The sequence below is a fragment of the Lissotriton helveticus genome, chromosome 5_1 (genome assembly GCF_964261635.1).
Source record: "Lissotriton helveticus chromosome 5_1, aLisHel1.1, whole genome shotgun sequence".
NCBI classification, from domain to species: domain Eukaryota; kingdom Metazoa; phylum Chordata; class Amphibia; order Caudata; family Salamandridae; genus Lissotriton; species Lissotriton helveticus.
Genome location: NC_136065.1, coordinates 12,231,736 through 12,251,513, shown reverse-complemented (window position 1 = coordinate 12,251,513; position 19,778 = coordinate 12,231,736). Strand labels below are relative to the sequence as shown.

Sequence of the window (19,778 nt, the reverse complement as noted above, 5' to 3'; positions counted from 1 at the left end):
CAGCTAATGATTTCACGATAGAACAATATCATCACATTATATTTGATAAATTTCATACATACAACACAAACCATGGAATGATTATGTACTACAAAAATTTTTTATTTATATTGCCTATTTATGAGACACTTGAAGGGATTGACATTTTACATTTTACTCTACAGATTGATAACACAGATTACCTTATTATTATTTTATACAAACCACCCCTAAAAAGTATAACTTCTCTTTTTGATTTCATCACAAATATTACGGATTTTTACCCCACACACAAATTCATTATTATAGGGGATTTCAATGTGGATGTATCTCAACAAAATGCAAACAGCAAGCAATTACTTGGATTCTTTGAAACGCAATTACAATGTCAACAACTCATTAACAGTTACACAACTAACTACCAATCCATTTTAGATCATATATATACAAATGTCCAACTAAACAACTATGGTACTTTAGAATGCTATTACAGTGATCATAAAGCAATATGGGTTTGTATTTAACATGTTATGTCACATTTTCTATTTCAGATGATGTCTATTGAAGAAATTATGAACATTAATACCGATGACAACAAACATACCAGAAACCAATAAGAGTTAATGTCATCAACTGCTCAGGGAAAACTACGTACAAAAATGCTAAACAAGAGCAGAAAATTTTATTCCATTTGGCTTTAGCAGATAAAACGGGAACAATAAAATGTACTTGTTACCAAGAAAATTTATATGAGCAAACGAAAAATAACTGTGGACTACTGATACGAAACTTTATTATCAAAAACAAAACAATTTTAATTACAAAACAAACTAAAGTAACCAAATTTCCCGCAATGGCAATCGAGGATGGCCTGATCCAACAAGCAAACAACATTTTGCATCCGCCTGCACCATCGGCTTCTCCCATCAAGGAAATCAAACGGGCAAGTCTAAAAAGCCTGATGACCGTTTCAGGGACAATAATTGCCGTAAGTATGAACACAAACATGTCATCATGTCAACTAAAAAAAAATATTGTCTCGCATTTGAAAAGTTGGACTTATTAGTATTGTAAATGACATATCTTATGTATTTTTTACTTTTTTAAATTGCAAGTCTAAATAGCACACCTATGTCATGTGACAGGCAGACCTGCCCTTAGGGCAGGTATGCTTGCCACATGGCACCTGTGCCTTTTTTGGGGATGCCAGAGGGTGTCAAAGTGACACCCCCTGCACCCTTCTGAATTCTTTAATTACCGATTCGGTAAATACCAAATCAATAATGCCTAATCATTCCTATGGGCTTCAAAGCCCATAGGAATGAATGGGCATTACCTATTCGGTATTTACCGATTCGGTATTTAAAGAATTTTTAAGGATTCGGTACGAATACAGATGTTGGGACCTACATACCATTTACCGATTTTTAAATACCGAATCGGTAGTATTCGGTATTTCAAAACAGGTAAATTGAATTTACCTACATCGGGCCCTTAGTAACTTCACTAACAAGCTCAAAAAAGGTTGCATTATACACTCTTTCACACTATGTATAAAGTAAGAGTTTTGGGAAATATAATAGGCCAGTGCTTTGGGGTATACTACAAATTCAAGTACTCTCCACAAAGCCATTTTTTACAAAAAATTATGCAATATGGTAGAAAGGATGTTCATTTGGGTCGTGAAATCTAATACATTATATTGCCATTCATACAACGCACTACTACTATGTGTTTTTACTGTCACTATTTTATAGAATTGCTCTTTTTGGGTTTACCAAAAGAACGCAAAGACTGTCTTTACATCAATGCCTCACCCTCAGTCACCCTCACTCACCCTCAACACCCCACCCTCACTCTCCCTCAACACCTCACCCTCAACAATTCACCCTTAATGCCTCACTCACCCTCAATCTCACTCACCATCAATCACCCTCAACACCTCCTCCTCACTCACCCTCAATCACCCTCACTAGCCCTCAACACCTCACACTCAAAAACTCTACACTTCTCCCTCAACTACTCACTCACCCTCACTCTCACTCAACACCTCAACACCTCAGCCTCACCCTCAACATCAATCACTCACCCTCACTCACCCTCATCCTTACTCACCCTCAACTTCTCACCCTCACTCACCCTCAACACCTCACCCTCACTCACCCTCAACACCTCACCCTCAACAATTCCCCCTTAATGCCTCACTCACCCTCAATCTCACTCACCCTCAATCACCCTCAACACCTCCCACTCACTCGCCCTCACTCACCCTCACTAGCCCTCAACACCTCCCCCTCAAAAAGTCTACACTTCTCCCTCAACTCCTCAGTCACCCTCACTCTCACTCAACACCTCAACACCTCAGCCTCACCCTCAACACCTCACCCTCACTCAATCACCCTCACTCACCCACACTCACACTCATCCTTACTCACCCTCAACTTTTCACCCTCAATCTCTCACCCTCAACACTCCCTCACTCTCACTCACCCTAAACACCTCACCCTAACTCTGCCTCACTCACACTAACCCTCACGTAACACCTCATCCTCACTCATCCTCACTCACCCTCAACCCCACCCTCACTCACCCTAACCCTCACTCACCCTCAACACCTCACCCTCAATCACTCACCCTCACCCTCACTCATGTCATCATATGTACTAAAAAAATGCATACTTGCCTTACACACACAGTACACCCAAGCAGCGGTGCACGCACTACCAATCCTTCTGTTATGCCACATCTCACAGCTTAGATTCCTTCGCTCTTTCTTCTAACTCTCCACGTTTCTGCCTGTTTCACTCTCTCTTCCAACTCTCAACCCCCTCTCCATTTACTTACACAAATCTCGCAGATACCACAAGCAGCGGTGCACGCACTACCAATCCTTCTGTTATGCCACATCTCGCAGCTTAGATTCCTTCGCTCTTTCTTCTAACTCTCCACGTTTCTGACTGTTTCACTCTCTCTTTCAACTCTCAAACCCCTCTCCATTTACTTACACAAATCTCGCAGATACCACAATCAGCGGTGCACGCACTACCAATCCTTCTGTTATGCCACATCTCGCAGCTTAGATTCCTTCGCTCTTTCTTCTAACTCTCCACGTTTCTGCCTGTTTCACTCTCTCTTCCAACTCTCACCCCCCGCTCAATTTACTTACACAAATCTCGCAGATACCACAAGCAGCGGTGCACGCACTACCAATCCTTCTGTTATGCCACATCTCGCAGCTTAGATTCCTTCGCTCTTTCTTCTAACTCTACACGTTTCTGCCTGTTTCACTCTCTCTTTTAACTCTCACCCCCCTCTCCATTTACTTACACAAATCTCGCAGATACCCCAAGCAGCGGTGCACGCACTACCAATCCTTCTGTTATGCCACATCTCGCAGCTTAGATTCCTTCGCTCTTTCTTCTAACTCTCCACGTTTCTGCCTGTTTCACTCTCTCTTCCAACTCTCACCCCCCTCTCCATTTACTTACACAAATCTCGCAGATACCCCAAGCAGCGGTGCACGCACTACCAATCCTTCCGTTATGCCAGATCTCACAATCTTCCATCACACACGGAGCTGGTACAGCACAGGCAACGGCAATGCAAGCTTCACTCAAACACGGAGCAGGTACAGCACAGGCAACAGCAGTGCAAGCTTCCCTTACACATGGAACAGGTACAGCACCGACAGCAGCAGTGCAATCTTCCCTCACACATAGATCAGGTACAGCACAGGCGGCAGCAGTGCAAGCTTCCCTCACACACAGAGCAGGTACAGCACAGGCAGCAGCAGTGCAAGCTTCCCTCACACATAGATCAGGTACAGCACAGGCGGCAGCAGTGCAAGCTTCCCTTACACATGCAACAGGTACAGCACCGACAGCAGCAGTGCAAGCTTCCATCACACACGGAGCAGGTATAGCACAGGCAACGGCAATGCAAGCTTCACTCAAACACGGAGCAGGTTCAGCACAGGCAACAGCAGTGCAAGCTTCCCTTACACATGGAACAGGTACAGCACCGACAGCAGCAGTGCAAGCTTCCCTCACACATACATCAGGTACAGCACAGGCAGCAGCAGTGCAAGCTTCCATCACACACGGAGCAGGTACAGCACAGGCAACGGCAATGCAAGCTTCACTCAAACACGGAGCAGGTACAGCACAGCCAACAGCAGTGCAAGCTTCCCTTACACATGGAACAGGTACAGCACCGACAGCAGCAGTGCAAGCTTCCCTCACACATAGATCAGGTACAGCACAGGCGGCAGCAGTGCAAGCTTCCCTCACACACGGAGCAGGTACAGCACAGCCAACAGCAGTGCAATCTTCCCTTACACATGGAACAGGTACAGCACCGACAGCAGCAGTGCAAGCTTCCCTCACACACAGATCAGGTACACCACAGGCAGCAGCAGTGCAAGCTTCCCTCACACATAGATCAGGTACAGCACAGGCGGCAGCAGTGCAAGCTTCCCTTACACATGGAACAGGTACACCACCGACAGCAGCAGTGCAAGCTTCCCTCACACACCGTCACACACCCTCAGCTTCACACACCCTCACTCACCCTCACACACACACACACACACACACATACAACAACAAAAAGAAGAATAGAAATAAACTATCCTAATCCACACTCTAACTCCTAGATTGAAATCTGAGTCCTAATTCACCCTACAAATACACTCTTTCACTCTATGTAGAAAGTACGCGTTTTGAAAACTATAATATGCCAGCGCTTTGCTGTATACTACAAATACAAGTACTCTCTACAAAGCCATTTTTTGAAATAAATATTGCTATCATTTAGGAAGGATGTTCATTTGGGTCGCTAAATATAATACATTATATGGCCATTCATACAACGCACTAATAATATGTGTTTTTACAGTCACTATTTTATACAATGCTTACTTTTTCTTTAGGAAGAGAACGCAAACACTGTGTTTACCTCAATGCCTCACCCTTAGTCACCCTCACTCATCCTCAAAACGTCACCCTGACTCACCCTCAACACCTCACCCTCAACACTTCAGCCTCAACGGCTCACTCACCCTCAATCTCACTCACCCTCAATCACACTAAACTCCTCACCCTAACTCACCCTCACTAGCCATCAACACCTCCCCCTCAAAAACTTTACCCTTCTCCCTCAACTCCTCAGTCAACCTCACTCTCACTCAACACCTCAGCCTCACCCTCAGCCTCACCCTCACTCACCCTCAACACCTCACCCTCACTCAATCACTCACCCTCACTCACCCACACTCCCCCTCATCCTTACTCACCCTCAACTTCTCAACATCAATCACCCTCAATCTCTCACCCTTAACTCCTCACCCTAAATGACACTCACTCAGCCTCACTCACACTCACCCTCATCCTTACTCACCCTCAACTTCTCACCCTCACTCACCTTCAATCTCTCACCCTCACCCTCTCACCCTCACTCACCCTCACTCACCCTCACTTACATTCACCCTCACACTCACGTAACACCTCATCCTCACTCACCCTCACTCACCATCAACTCCTCACCCTCACTCACTATCAACACCTCACACTCAATAACTCACCCTCACCCTCACTCATGTCATCATGTCTACTTAAAAAATGCATAGTTGACTTACACACACATTACACCTTTAGTAACTTCAATAACTAACTCAAAAAAATTAGAATTATACACTCTTCACACATAGTAGCAAGTATGACTTTTGAAAACTATAAGATGGCAGTGCTTTGGTGTATACTACAAACACAAGTACTCTCTACCAAGCCATTTTTTCAAATAAACAATTCAATCTTTTAGAAAGGATGTTCATTTGGGTCGTTAAATGTGATACATTATATTGCCTTTCATACAAGGCACTAGTAATATGTGTTTTTACAGTCACTATTTAATAGAATGCTTTCTTTTTGTGTAGGAAGAGGATGCAAAGACTGTGTTTATCAATGGGCAAGATACCCCACTCAAATCGATTACAATAAAAGATGCAACTGATGATATAAAAGTGACACTGTGGAGAGAAGCGTCACTATTTAAAATACATCTTGGGAAATATGTTACCCTGACTCACGTCACTGTACATGAATTCAATTGCCAAAAAATATTGAATACAACGCGCCATAGCAAAATGGAGGTAAGCACAACAAACAAAACTTTTGGCAATTATCTCTTCTCAGCCACTCTTGGACTTTCACCCAGTCTTGCCCTTTCACCCACTCTGCCCCTTGCACCCACTCTGGACCTTTTACATTTCACCCACTTGGGACCTTTCACCCACTCGGGAGCTTTCACCCACTCGGGAACTTTCACCCACTCGGGACCTTTCAACAACTCTGGCCCTTTCACACACTCTAGGCCTATCACCCACTCTAGACTTATCACCCACTCTAGACTTATCACCCACTCTAGACTTATCACCCACTCTAGACCTATCACCCACTCTCGACCTATCACCCACTCAAACCCTATCAACAACAGGGACCCTTTCACCTACTCAGTCCATTTCACCCAATGTGGCACTTTCAACCACTCTGTTCCTTTCACCCACTATAGGCCTTACACAAAACATAAAGTATACAAATTTAAAAACTAATTGTTGCTTTTGTTTTCTCTCAACAGGTAACAGCCCCACCAGAGGAAAAGATGGACATTCTAATTTATGGTGTTGAAAGCTCTACAGAGCAAAATAGTATTATCACAATAAAAGTGACAAACACAGACGAATATCAATCTATGCCCATCGAAAACCAGATCTTAATTAAATGGTTTATGTTAGATGAGGAAGTTGACAACATCGGAGATGCCCTTGTCCATTTTTTGCCACAAACTTTTGAAGTTGTCTTTTGTAATGGCCAAATCATAAAGATTCTGAAAGAAAAAGACGATGAAATATGTTCTGACTAAATTTTGCATGTTGCCAGGATATCTTATTTTTGTACAAAGTTAAACAATAAATATTTGTTTTTTTTAAAAAAAAATAAAAAAGTGTGGGAAACAAATTTTACAACTTCTATGGTATTTTTTGCTATACAAAAGGCAAATTATAAGTAATACACTCAATTTATACAACATAGTCACACCCACATACAACATTCAGCCTATCCATTTGACATTACAAACACATATACAAAATACACATACTTTGTAGCTTGCACGCACTACAGTAGTATGTATGAATGAGACTGTTGTTGTGCTAAATACGCCTGTGCTGGTGCCGAGTTATGCTGTGTTGTTGCTCAATGTTACTGTGGGGGGGCCGAATGATAAGGTGGTATTGCTGCGTGTTGCATTGGTGGACATCACAAATTAGGTTGTTGGGAGAATTGCAACTGTTGTTGGGATGAGTTATGCTGTGGTGGTAATAGTTGAACACTAACAAACCACAACTCATCATCAACACATCACAACAACAGCATTAGGAAGCACCACACTAACATCACTCATCAACACACCAACATCACTCTACACCACCACAACAGCATCATTCTACAACAACAACATACAAAAACACAAACACACTTCACATTAAAATAACTATTCACACATGCAAAACACTCACATTTGCCAATCACACCCTCACTCACACTCACTCAGCCTCAACTCATCACCCACCCTCAATTACACTCACTCACCCTCAACACCTCACCCTCACTCTCCCTCAACACCTCACCCTCACTCACCCTCAACACATCACCATCACCCTCACCCACCTTCACTCACCATCAACACCTCACCCTCACTCACCCTCACTCACCCTCAACACCGCACCCTCAAACTCTCAATCACCCTCACTCTCAACACCTCTCCCTCACTCACCCTCAACTCCTCAACCTCACTCACCTTCAGCCCCTCACCACCTCACCCTCAATCACCGTCATCCTCACTCACACTCAAGACTTCATCCTCACTCACCCTCAACACATCTGCCTCAATTACCCTCAACCACACTATCACACTAAAACAACACACAAACACTTACCACCACTGCACCACTTCACTCACCCTCAACACCTCACCCTTAAACTCTCACTCAAACTCACTCTCACTCATCCTCAATAACATACAACACCTCAACCACACTCAGCCTCAAATCCTCAATAACACTCAGCCCCTCACCCTCACTCACCCTCAACACCTCACCCTCAATTACACTCAACACCTCACCCTCACTCACCCTCACTCATCCTCACTCACCCTCACTCACCGTCAACACACTATCACACTACAACAACAAACAAATACTTACCACCACAGCAACACTTCACTCACCCTCAACACCTCACCCTTAACTCCTCACTCACCCTCAATCTCACTCATCATCAATCACCCTCAACACCTCACCCTCAACACCTCACTGTCATACTCACTCACCCTCAAAACATCACCCTCATTCACCCTCACTCACCGTCAACACACTATCACACTACAACTACAAACAAACACTTTCCGCCACAGCACCACTTCACTCACCCTAAACACCTCACCCTTAACTCCTCACTCACACTCACTCTCACTCATCCTCAATCACCCTCAACACCTCACCCTCACTCACCCTCAACGCCTCACCCACACTCACCCTCACACCCTCATCCTCAGCACCTCACTCTCTCTCACCTTCAACGCCTCACCCTCAACGCCTCACCCACACTCACCCTCAGCTCCTCACCCTCAGCCTCAACACCTCACCCTCACTCACCCACAACGCCTCACCCTCAGTCAACCTCAACACATCACTCACCCTCACTCTCACTCATCCTCAATCACACTCAACACCTCACCCTCAACACCTCACTCACCCTCAGCCCCTCACCCTCACTCACCCTCAACTCCTCACCCTCACTCATCCTCACTCACCCTCAACACCTCCCCCTCATTCTCACTCACTCTCACCCTCTCACCCTCATACTCACTCACCCTCAACACACTATCACACTACAACCACACACAAACACTTACCACCACAACACCACTTCAATCACGATCAACACCTCCCCCTCAACCCCTTACTTACCCTCACTCTCACTCATCCTCAATCACCCTCAACACCTCACCCTCACTCACCCTCAACGCCTCACTCACCCTCATAGCCTCACCCACCCTCAACGCCTCACACTGACTCACCCTCAATCTCACTCACCCTCAACGCCTCACCCTCACTCACCCTCAACACCTCACCCTCACTCACCCTCAACACCTCACCCTCACTCACCCTCAACACACTATCACACTACAACCACACAAAAAAACAATTACCACCACAGCACCACTCATCACCACTGCAGCAAACAAAGGTCATACAATAACAACATGTACGCTTTTAACAGTCACAGACACAAGAACAGCTATCAATGGCCACTTTCACCAGGCATACACACACAACAGTCATCAGTACTGCAGTATTATGTCTAAATGAGACTGTTGGTGTGCAAAATACGGATGTGGAAGTGCAGAGTGATGCAGTGTTGTTGCTCAATGGTACTGTGGGGCTGCAGAAAGATAAAGTGGTATTGCTGCATGTTGCATTCGTGGACATCAGTGATGCCATTGTTGGGAGAACTGCAACTGTTGTGGTGCTGAGTTATGCTGTGGTGGTAATTATTAAACACCATCACAACACCACTCATCACTAGCACAGAACAACACATCACAACTACAGCATTACTAAGCACCACACACTCACATGCCCACACGCTCACACACCCCCACCCTCACACACATCCACACTCACACACTCTCACACATCCTCGCACACCCACTCACATTCTCAATAAGCCTCATAGCCTCACGCTCGCCAACAATCACTCACTCTCACCCTCACACCGTCACCCTCACACCATCATCCCCTCACCCTCAACACCTCACCCTCACTCACCATCAACACACTATCACACTACAACCACACACAAACACTTACCACCACAGCACCACTCATTACCACTACAGCATTACTCAGCAGACAAACGACATACAATCCAAACATGTGCGCTTTTAACAGGCACACACACTAATAGCTAGCAATGGACACTTTCACAAGGCGTACACACACAACAGTCATCAGTGCATCCTTTCACCATGCATACACCCACACAAACAGCCATCAATCCACGCTTTCAACAGTCACACACACCACCAGCCTGAAGTGCACGCTTTAGAACAACTTTTTGTACGTTGCACACACAATTACAGCTATACAAGCATGCTTTGGTGCTGTACAGTACTGCAGTTCTATGTCTAAATGAGACTGGGGGAGTTCTAAATACGGCTCTAGTGGCAATGAGTGATGATCTCATGTTGCTCAATTGTAGTGTGGGGGTGCAGAATGTTAATAATGTGCTATTGCTGCCGAAATGGACATAAGGGATGCCGTGCAAGAGAAAATTACTACACACAAGGAAAGTGCGACCGAAAAACACGTACGGCAAAACGAAACTCAATCCATGCCAAAGAATAAAACTAAATAGCAGCCATTGATAAAATACTAAACACACTCTAATGAGAGGAGCCAGACAGAAAATACGTGCGAGCAAAGCAAGACCGAAAACAATAATTACATTAACATCAATAAAAGGAAATGCATAAACAAAAGTATAAGAACTCACAAAGGCACTTTTTCATAATATGCAAATAAAATTGTCATTACCTGTCGATCGTAGCAGCTCATTCCCTGAAATGTAGAAAATATAAAAAAAAACACAAAAAAGAGAACATACACAGTGCATACATAATACTTTTAACTACAACAAGCAACAAACAAAATAAATGAATAGCGGCGAAACAAGTCACATACCGGTACAAATGACACAAGCAAAAGCTAAGTCAGAGGAAAAATAAACATCACAGTGCCACCTCAGGCGAAACGGAACTACTGAAACTACATACCAGGAAGACACTAGCAAAGATTACTCAATGCATCCCGAAGAATCAACGTAAACACGAGCCAACATTCGCATAAAGATCAAGAAAAATTCAAAACACAAGGAAAGTGAGCGAGAAATAACAACGGACGCAATTTCAAAGACATAACACATACAAAAATAAACATTGCTTTATGTAACATTTCGAAAAAAAACAATTTTTCAAACATATATCTTTTAGAACAGTACTAAAGGATATTGTAACTCAAAACTCGATAATACACAAGGCGCAATACAAATAAAACACTCATACATCCTAATCAAACATTATTAATAATACGTATATACACACACGTATTAATACATTCAAATTCATGTACTCAATGTTAATAAATGTACATCTTACCAGTCAGACGACGCAGCAACAAACACGGAGGAATAACACACCTTTACCGCACGAACATTCACATCAATGTAGAAAACGCCCCGTTGACGCACGTCAAATGCAACGCTACGTCACACAACGTAGAGCTGCGATTGGCTAAAAATTACGTAACGCTCAACATTACATCACCATCAACTAAAAAATAGAACGCTAACATCCCTTACGTAACAAACGTAAAGGGAATACATTGCGTAATACCCTTTACTAGAACAGAAATAAAACACATTTTAAGTACATACACTAAATAATTTTACAAACGTATACACAAGCCAAGTGCGACCAAAAAACACGTACGGCAAAACGGAACTCAATCCATGGCAACAAATACACCGAAATAGCAGCCATTGATAAAATAAAAAAAAAAATCTAATGCAAGAAGCCAGGCAGAAAGTAAATGAGAGCAGAGAGACCTAAAACAATAATTACATTAGCTTTACAATAAGCAAATGCATAAACAAAAGTATAAAAGTCACAAAGACACTCTTTAATATTATGCAAATTAAATTGTCATTACCTGTCGATCGTAGCAGCTCATTCCCTGAAATAAAGAAAATATAAAAAAGAAAACACACAAAGAGAACATACACAGTGCATACATAATACTTTTCACTACAACAATAAACAAACAAAAAACAAAGCTGTGCACGCACTACCAATCCTTCCGTTATGCCAGATCTCACAATCTTCCATCACACACGGAGCTGGAACAGCACAGGCAACGGCAATGCAAGCTTCACTCAAACACGGAGCAGGTACAGCACAGGCAACAGCAGTGCAAGCTTCCCTTACACATGGAACAGGTACAGCACCGACAGCAGCAGTGCAATCTTCCCTCACACATAGATCAGGTACAGCACAGGCGGCAGCAGTGCAAGCTTCCCTCACACACAGAGCAGGTACAGCACAGGCAGCAGCAGTGCAAGCTTCCCTCACACATAGATCAGGTACAGCACAGGCGGCAGCAGTGCAAGCTTCCCTTACACATGCAACAGGTACAGCACCGACAGCAGCAGTGCAAGCTTCCATCACACACGGAGCAGGTATAGCACAGGCAACGGCAATGCAAGCTTCACTCAAACACGGAGCAGGTACAGCACAGGCAACAGCAGTGCAAGCTTCCCTTACACATGGAACAGGTACAGCACAGGCAGCAGCAGTGCAAGCTTCCCTCACACATAGATCAGGTACAGCACAGGCGGCAGCAGTGCAAGCTTCCCTTACACATGCAACAGGTACAGCACCGACAGCAGCAGTGCAAGCTTCCATCACACACGGAGCAGGTATAGCACAGGCAACGGCAATGCAACTTCACTCAAACACGGAGCAGGTACAGCACAGGCAACAGCAGTGCAAGCTTCCCTTACACATGGAACAGGTACAGCACCGACAGCAGCAGTGCAAGCTTCCCTCACACATACATCAGGTACAGCACAGGCAGCAGCAGTGCAAGCTTCCATCACACACGGAGCAGGTACAGCACAGGCAACGGCAATGCAAGCTTCACTCAAACACGGAGCAGGTACAGCACAGCCAACAGCAGTGCAAGCTTCCCTTACACATGGAACAGGTACAGCACCGACAGCAGCAGTGCAAGCTTCCCTCACACATAGATCAGGTACAGCACAGGCGGCAGCAGTGCAAGCTTCCCTCACACACGGAGCAGGTACAGCACAGCACACCCTCAGACCCTCACCCTCAACACCTCACCCTCACTAACTTCACCCTCAACACCTCACCCACAATTCCACACCCTCACTCACCCTCACCATCACTCACCCTCACTCACACTCAACACATCACCCTCATCTACACTCAACATCACCATCACTCACCCTCAACATCTCATCCTTAACACCTCACTCACCCTCACTCATCCTCAACAACTCACACTCACTCACCCTTAACACCTCACCCTCACCCTCAATAACATTCAACACCTCACCCTCACCTTCACTCAACATCACCCTCACTCACCCTCAACGACTCACCCTCAGTTACACACACTAACCCTCAAAAACGCAACAGCACTCTGCCTCTCCATCATTCACACTCTATCCATCATTCACACACTATCCATCTTTCAGAAACTCTGCATCATTCATCCACTCACCATCATTCACCCAATAACTATCATTCACCCAATCTCCATCATTCACCCAATCTCCATCATTCATCCAATCTCCATCATTCACCCAATCTCCATCATTCACCCAATCTCCATCATTCACCCAATCTCCATCATTCACCCAATCTCCATCATTCACCCAATCTCCATCATTCACCCAATCTCCATCATTCACCCAATCTCCATCATTCACCCAATCTCCATCATTCACCCAATCTCCATCATTCACCCTATCTGCAGCATTCACCCACTCTGCAGCATTCACCCACTCTGCAGCATTCACCCACTCTGCAGCATTCACCCACTCTGCAGCATTCACCCACTCTGCAGCATTCACCCACTCTGCAGCATTCACCCACTCTGCAGCATTCACCCACTCTGCAGCATTCACCCACTCTGCAGCATTCACCCACTCTGCAGCATTCACCCACTCTGCAATTTTAGGAATGTTAGGCCATTTTCTTACACATAAAGAAATTTCAGGACGGAAAACAAGGGGGTCGACGGAGTACAGCATCAGATACGTTAGACACAAAAAAAACTTAACATAATTGACCTAAAAGGATGCAAGGATGTTAATCAGTCTTCGGGCCAAAAAGTAAATTTAATTCGTACGATATTACAACAATATTACACAAAGGAAACAAATACAAATATGTGGCAGGAAGCGAGGACGAGGATATACAAAGACACAAGTGAAACAGGCAACTTTTTCGTCGGCCAATAAACAAGCACTATTCATCCGGAGAATGGGACGGTTTAAAGACAGTAGTCAACAGTTACACAAAAAACCGGACGCATACAACAATAGCACTTCTTCACACGGAATTCCATCTAATATAAAGAAAATATGACGAAATAAAAAATATTCGGAAACAGTCAAATTTTTCAGAGGGAAATAAACAAGAACGATTCATCCGCAAAATGGGACGCATTGAATACAATAGTCGACTGTTACACAAAAAGAGATACGCATAACACAATAGCATTTATCCAGACGGAATTAGTTCGAATAGAATAAACATATTACGAACATAGAAATATTCAGTCACAAAAAGCTAACGAAAAATACATTACTTCACCGTACATGTCGTTCATACATTGCTAAGAATACTACAGTCAGCAAAGACACAAAGTTTCATTTCATACTTCAAGTACGTCAATAACAAATTATCCGACTACTTCAGCATCACACAAAAAGATAATGAAAACACAACTTACATCAATATATTAAAACACATTTAGCACTTCAAAATGAAACAAACACCTTTTGTATGTCAAATTACCAAAAAAAGGAAATTAATACATTACATTACAGTTTAACAAAACATATGCATTACATATCGCCAATAAAAAACAAAACTTTATGTTACATTACAAACATTTACAAATATTACGAGCGAAATAAATACATTTAGCAAGTATTTAACTTTAACATAGTATATATACTACATTACATTACATTAAAAGAAACTTAGGATTACATTCTTACCTGTCAGACGACGCAGCAACACCACAGGAACAAGAACACGCCTTCCGCGCACCAACATTCTCGATCTATGGGGAATTCAACGGTTGACGTATGCAAATCGGAACGCTACGTCAAAAACGTCGCGCTCCGATTGGCTAGAAAAAAACGTTAACAAAAAACACACACAACTCAAGAATAAACTAGACCGCTAAACATAGCAGACGTCGACGTGACGCTATACGTCGGCCATTTTTAAAAAAAATTAAAAAACAGACTCCACAAACACGTTAAAAAAAATAAACACAGTTAGTACAATACATACACACGAAAATTACATACTAATATACACATAAGACAGAAGTAATACAAAGGGAACATGTGACACCTTTTGTTAAAAACAACACATTACTTAATTAATATTAACATATACACACACTCTTAACATCACCCTCACACTACAAAACTATCACACTCTTTAACACCCGCTCAGTAACGCTAACACAACATCTCCCTCATACACCATCACACACCTTCAGCCTCACACACACTTACTCACCCTCACACTCACACACTCACACACTCTCTGACGCAAACAACTTCACTCATCCTCCCCCCCTCACACCCCCTAACACTCACCCCCTCACACTCATCCCCTCTACATCACCCCTCACACACTCACACTCACTCCCTCAACACCCCACCCTCACCCCCCTCACACCCCCTCATTCACCCTCATTCACCCTAACACACCCTCACACTCTCACACACCCTCTCACATACCCCTCACACATCCCATCAATCACGCTCTCACACAACACCTCACACACTCCCTCACTCACACTCTCACACACTCCCTCACTCACCCGCTCACACCCGCTCAGTCTCACCCTCACTCTCCCTTACACTCCCTTAACCCCTCAACATCACTCACTATGCCTCCCCTCCCATTACACTCACCCTCACCCCCTCACCCTCAAATCCCTCATACTAACACCCCTCATACACAACACCCTTAACACTATCAACACTCACCCACACACTCTCCCTCACCCCCCTCACCCACCCTCAACATCTCATCCTCACTCAGACTCAAACACTCACCCTCACTCACCCACAAACTCTCACCCACACTCATCCTCACACTTACTCACCCTCACTCACCCTCACCCTCTCTCACCCTCACTCACCCTCGACACATCACCCTCAATAACCCTCACCCTCACTCACCCTCAACGCCTCGCCCTCAACCCCTCACCTTCAACACCTCACCCTCAACACCTCACTCACACTCACTCTCAATTATCCTCACTCTACAACTATCAACAACACTCACCCTCAACAGCTCACCCTCAACACCTCACCCTCAACACCTCACCCTCACTCACTCGCGCTCAATGCCTCACACTCAAACACTCAACCTCACTCACCTACCCTCAACGCCTCACCATCACTCACTCACCCTCAACACCTCACCCTCACTCACTCACCCTCACTCACCTTCAACGCCTACCCTTCAAATGCACACCCTCACTCACCCTCACTCACCCTCAACGCTTCACTCACACTCAACACCTCACCCTCAACACCTCACCCACCCTCACCCTCAGTCAGCCTGAACATCACTCACCCTCAACTCCTCACTCACCCTCAACACCTCACTCACCCTCAACACCTGACTCACCATCACTCACACTCATCCTCACTCACACCCAACACCTCACCCTCACTGACACTCACTCACACTCAATCACTCTCACCCTCACTCACCCGCAACGCCTCGCCCTCAACGCCTCACCCTCAAATCCTCACTCACCCTCACTCTCACTCATCCTCAATCACCCTCAACACCACACACTCACTCACCCTCACTCACCCTCAACACCTCACCCTCACTCACTCACCCTCAACTCCTCACTCACCCTCACTCTCACTCATCCTCACTCAACCACCCTCAACTTCACTCACCCTCAACGCCTCACCCAACACCTCACCTTCACTCACCATCAACATCTCACCCTCACTCACCCACAAAACATCAGCCTCAACACCTCACCCTCAATCACTCACCCTCAACAATTCACCCACACTCACCCTCCCTCACCCTCAATTCCTCACCCACACCCTCAACACTTCACCCTAAACACCTCACTCATCCTCAACGCCTCCCCCTCCCCCTCACTCACCCTCACCCTCACTCACCCTCAACACCTCACCATCACTAACACTCAACACCTCACCCTCACTAACTCACACTCAATCACCCTCAACACCTCACCCTCAACACCTCACCCTCAACACCTCACCCTCAACACCTCACCCTCAAAACCTCAACCTCAACACCTCACCCTCAAGACCTCACCCTCACTCACTCTCACTCACCCTCACCCTCACTCACCCTCACTCACCCTCACTCACACTCACTCACACTGAGTCACCCTCACTCACACTCAGTCACCCTCACTCACCCTCACTCACCCTCACTCACCCTCAACCCCTCACTCACCCTCACTCATCCTCACTCACCCTCAACACCTCACCCTCACCCTCACCCACCATCAACCCCTCACACTAACTCACAATAACCCTCCCTCACCCTCACCCTCACTCACTCTCACTCTCACTCACCCTCAACACCTCACTCACCCTCAACACCTCACTCACACTCAACTCCTCACTCACCCCCACCCTCACTCACCCTCAACACCTCACCCTCACACAGTGCAATAGGTCTCATAGGATTTTTAGTTACAGCTTTTACAATTGTTTATTGCTTTTTTGATTTGTAATTCTTTAGCATTGGCTACAAAAAATAAAAATGCAAAAGATTTACAACAAAAAACCTATAAACAATTCTAAATGCACTAACTCTAATGCTGCGAGACCTATTGCATTTCAAATGCTTGTTGGATTTTGGGAACCTGAACTAGCCCTCTGTTGGCCGATCTAAGATTCCGTCATGGGTAATACCAGAGTAATTGTTTCTGCATGTACATGGCTCCCCCAACATACAGCGCCTTATGTACCAAACAAAGAGCTTTAAATTCAACAAGTTGTTGGATCGGAAGACAGTGGAGCTGCCTAATACTAGCAGAGATGGAGTGATATTTAGGGATGTTAGGTAGTACTCGAGCTGTGGCATTCTGCAGTGACTGCAATTTACTAGTCTGATACTTGTCAATGGCCAAAAATAATGCGGTGCCCTAGTCAATGTTTGAGAGAATTAAAGCTCCTAATACCGTTTTCCTGATTTCCTGAGGAATGAACGGCAAGATCTTACGTAGAATCTTCAATACAAAGAAGCATGAGGAAGTAGGTGATTGATCTGTCCTTTAAAGTTTAACTGGTTGTCAAACATCACTCCCAGGTTTCCCACCTTAGTAGATGAAATGGGGCAGTTACCTGCCTCAGTTGGCCACCATCCTTGATTCCATATAGATGGACCCTGCCCAAACTCCATGACCTCTGTTTTATCTGTATTAAGTTTGAGGAAATTTAAATTCATCCAACCCATGATACACTTCTGGCAGTTGTGGAAACTAACAGCTGTGACTTCGACCCTCCGTGAGATAGCTATAACTATCTGGGTGTCGACAGCATGTGAGATCAACGCGAAACCGTGCTCTCTGATTAGCTTGGCCAGAGGGGTGACATAGATGTTGAACAAGGTTATGATAATGCTGAACCTTGCAATACTCCACATGGGAGGCAGAATTTCTCTGATTTAAGATTGTTCCAACAGACCCTCTGCTCCCTAGATGTCAGGAAGGAGGAGAGTAGGGTTAGAGCCGCTGTATTAGCGCTGCATGGTTAACGATGTCGAATATACACATCTACTTCAGAAATGGGCATTGGTGGAATTAAAATATGTTCTTTTGAAGATTGAAATGAAATGGAACTTGACCATATTTACTAATTGCTGATTGCTGATCATATACCCATTGTGCAACTTTGGTTTCTTACTCCTTGTGTGCTCTAGGCCACTTTACAGTACCATAGAGTGGTAATCTACTGCACTCTATTGGCACTCTGTTCGTAGCAGGATGCAGTCTGATGTAGATCTGTAATATATACATTGTACTACATACACTATTTTCCGAAGTCGGGATGCTAGAGGGGATGTGCGAGTAAACATACGCACTGTGACCAATTGTAAAGTTAACCCTCGCTGCTGCAGTATTGTTCAAGAACGTGTGTATTGCATTGAGTGACAACAGGCTATCTTTGACTAGGAATGTGAGCCTCATGGAACTTGTAGCCCCCTTTTATAGGCTTTTCCCCTGAAATCAGCCCTGCTTGACCCCTCAGACGCTAATTGAAAGCCTCCTTAGCCATTTCCTTCCCTCCAATATCCTCTTATTGGAGAACTGATGGGGATTGTTCGAAGGCAGTTTCTTATGGATATTAAAAGTTCCGATGGTTGCTCCCCATTTGAGACTACTGACTTCAATTTCCATTGCCTGAGATGGCAGTCTAAAGACATTCTCTCCTTTTGATTCCTTGGGTGTACCCAACATTGTGATCTGATGCAGTATGGAACTAGGATTGCTGTCTTGAAATCTTGGTCCTCTGTGGTCTAGGACGGCAAGCTTTAGAATAGTAATGACTTCATTTGCATGCATGAACAAGGGACCAGGACCCAAGTTGCAGCTATGTCACCCTAAACCTGTAACCTCATCCTTCCATGCATAAGTGTTGAAGCTTCACAAGAGAGGGGGGCTTTGGTGTAGTTTCTGGATCCTGAGATCCACCCCCGGGTGTATTATGAAGGACACCCCATTGAAGTCCCCCCCAGTCCCCCCCCCCACACTTGTGCATTAATTTTTATGAGCATCCTGGAATCTGATTGAAGCCAATTTGGACGCATAGAAAGTTGCAATGGTATTCTGAGAT

At 44.7% G+C, this 19,778-nt stretch overlaps 1 protein-coding gene across 1 annotated transcript; it reads left to right on the top strand.

Moving 5' to 3' along the window:
• Positions 1-710: 710 nt before the first annotated feature.
• Positions 711-6,910, top strand: LOC144752895 (uncharacterized). Its single transcript, XM_078640720.1, has 3 exons — positions 711-967; positions 5,912-6,127; positions 6,613-6,910. Exons 1-3 carry the CDS (start codon positions 833-835, stop codon positions 6,895-6,897), a joined length of 636 nt encoding a protein of 211 aa, XP_078496846.1. The 5' UTR covers positions 711-832; the 3' UTR covers positions 6,898-6,910.
• Positions 6,911-19,778: the final 12,868 nt, after the last annotated feature.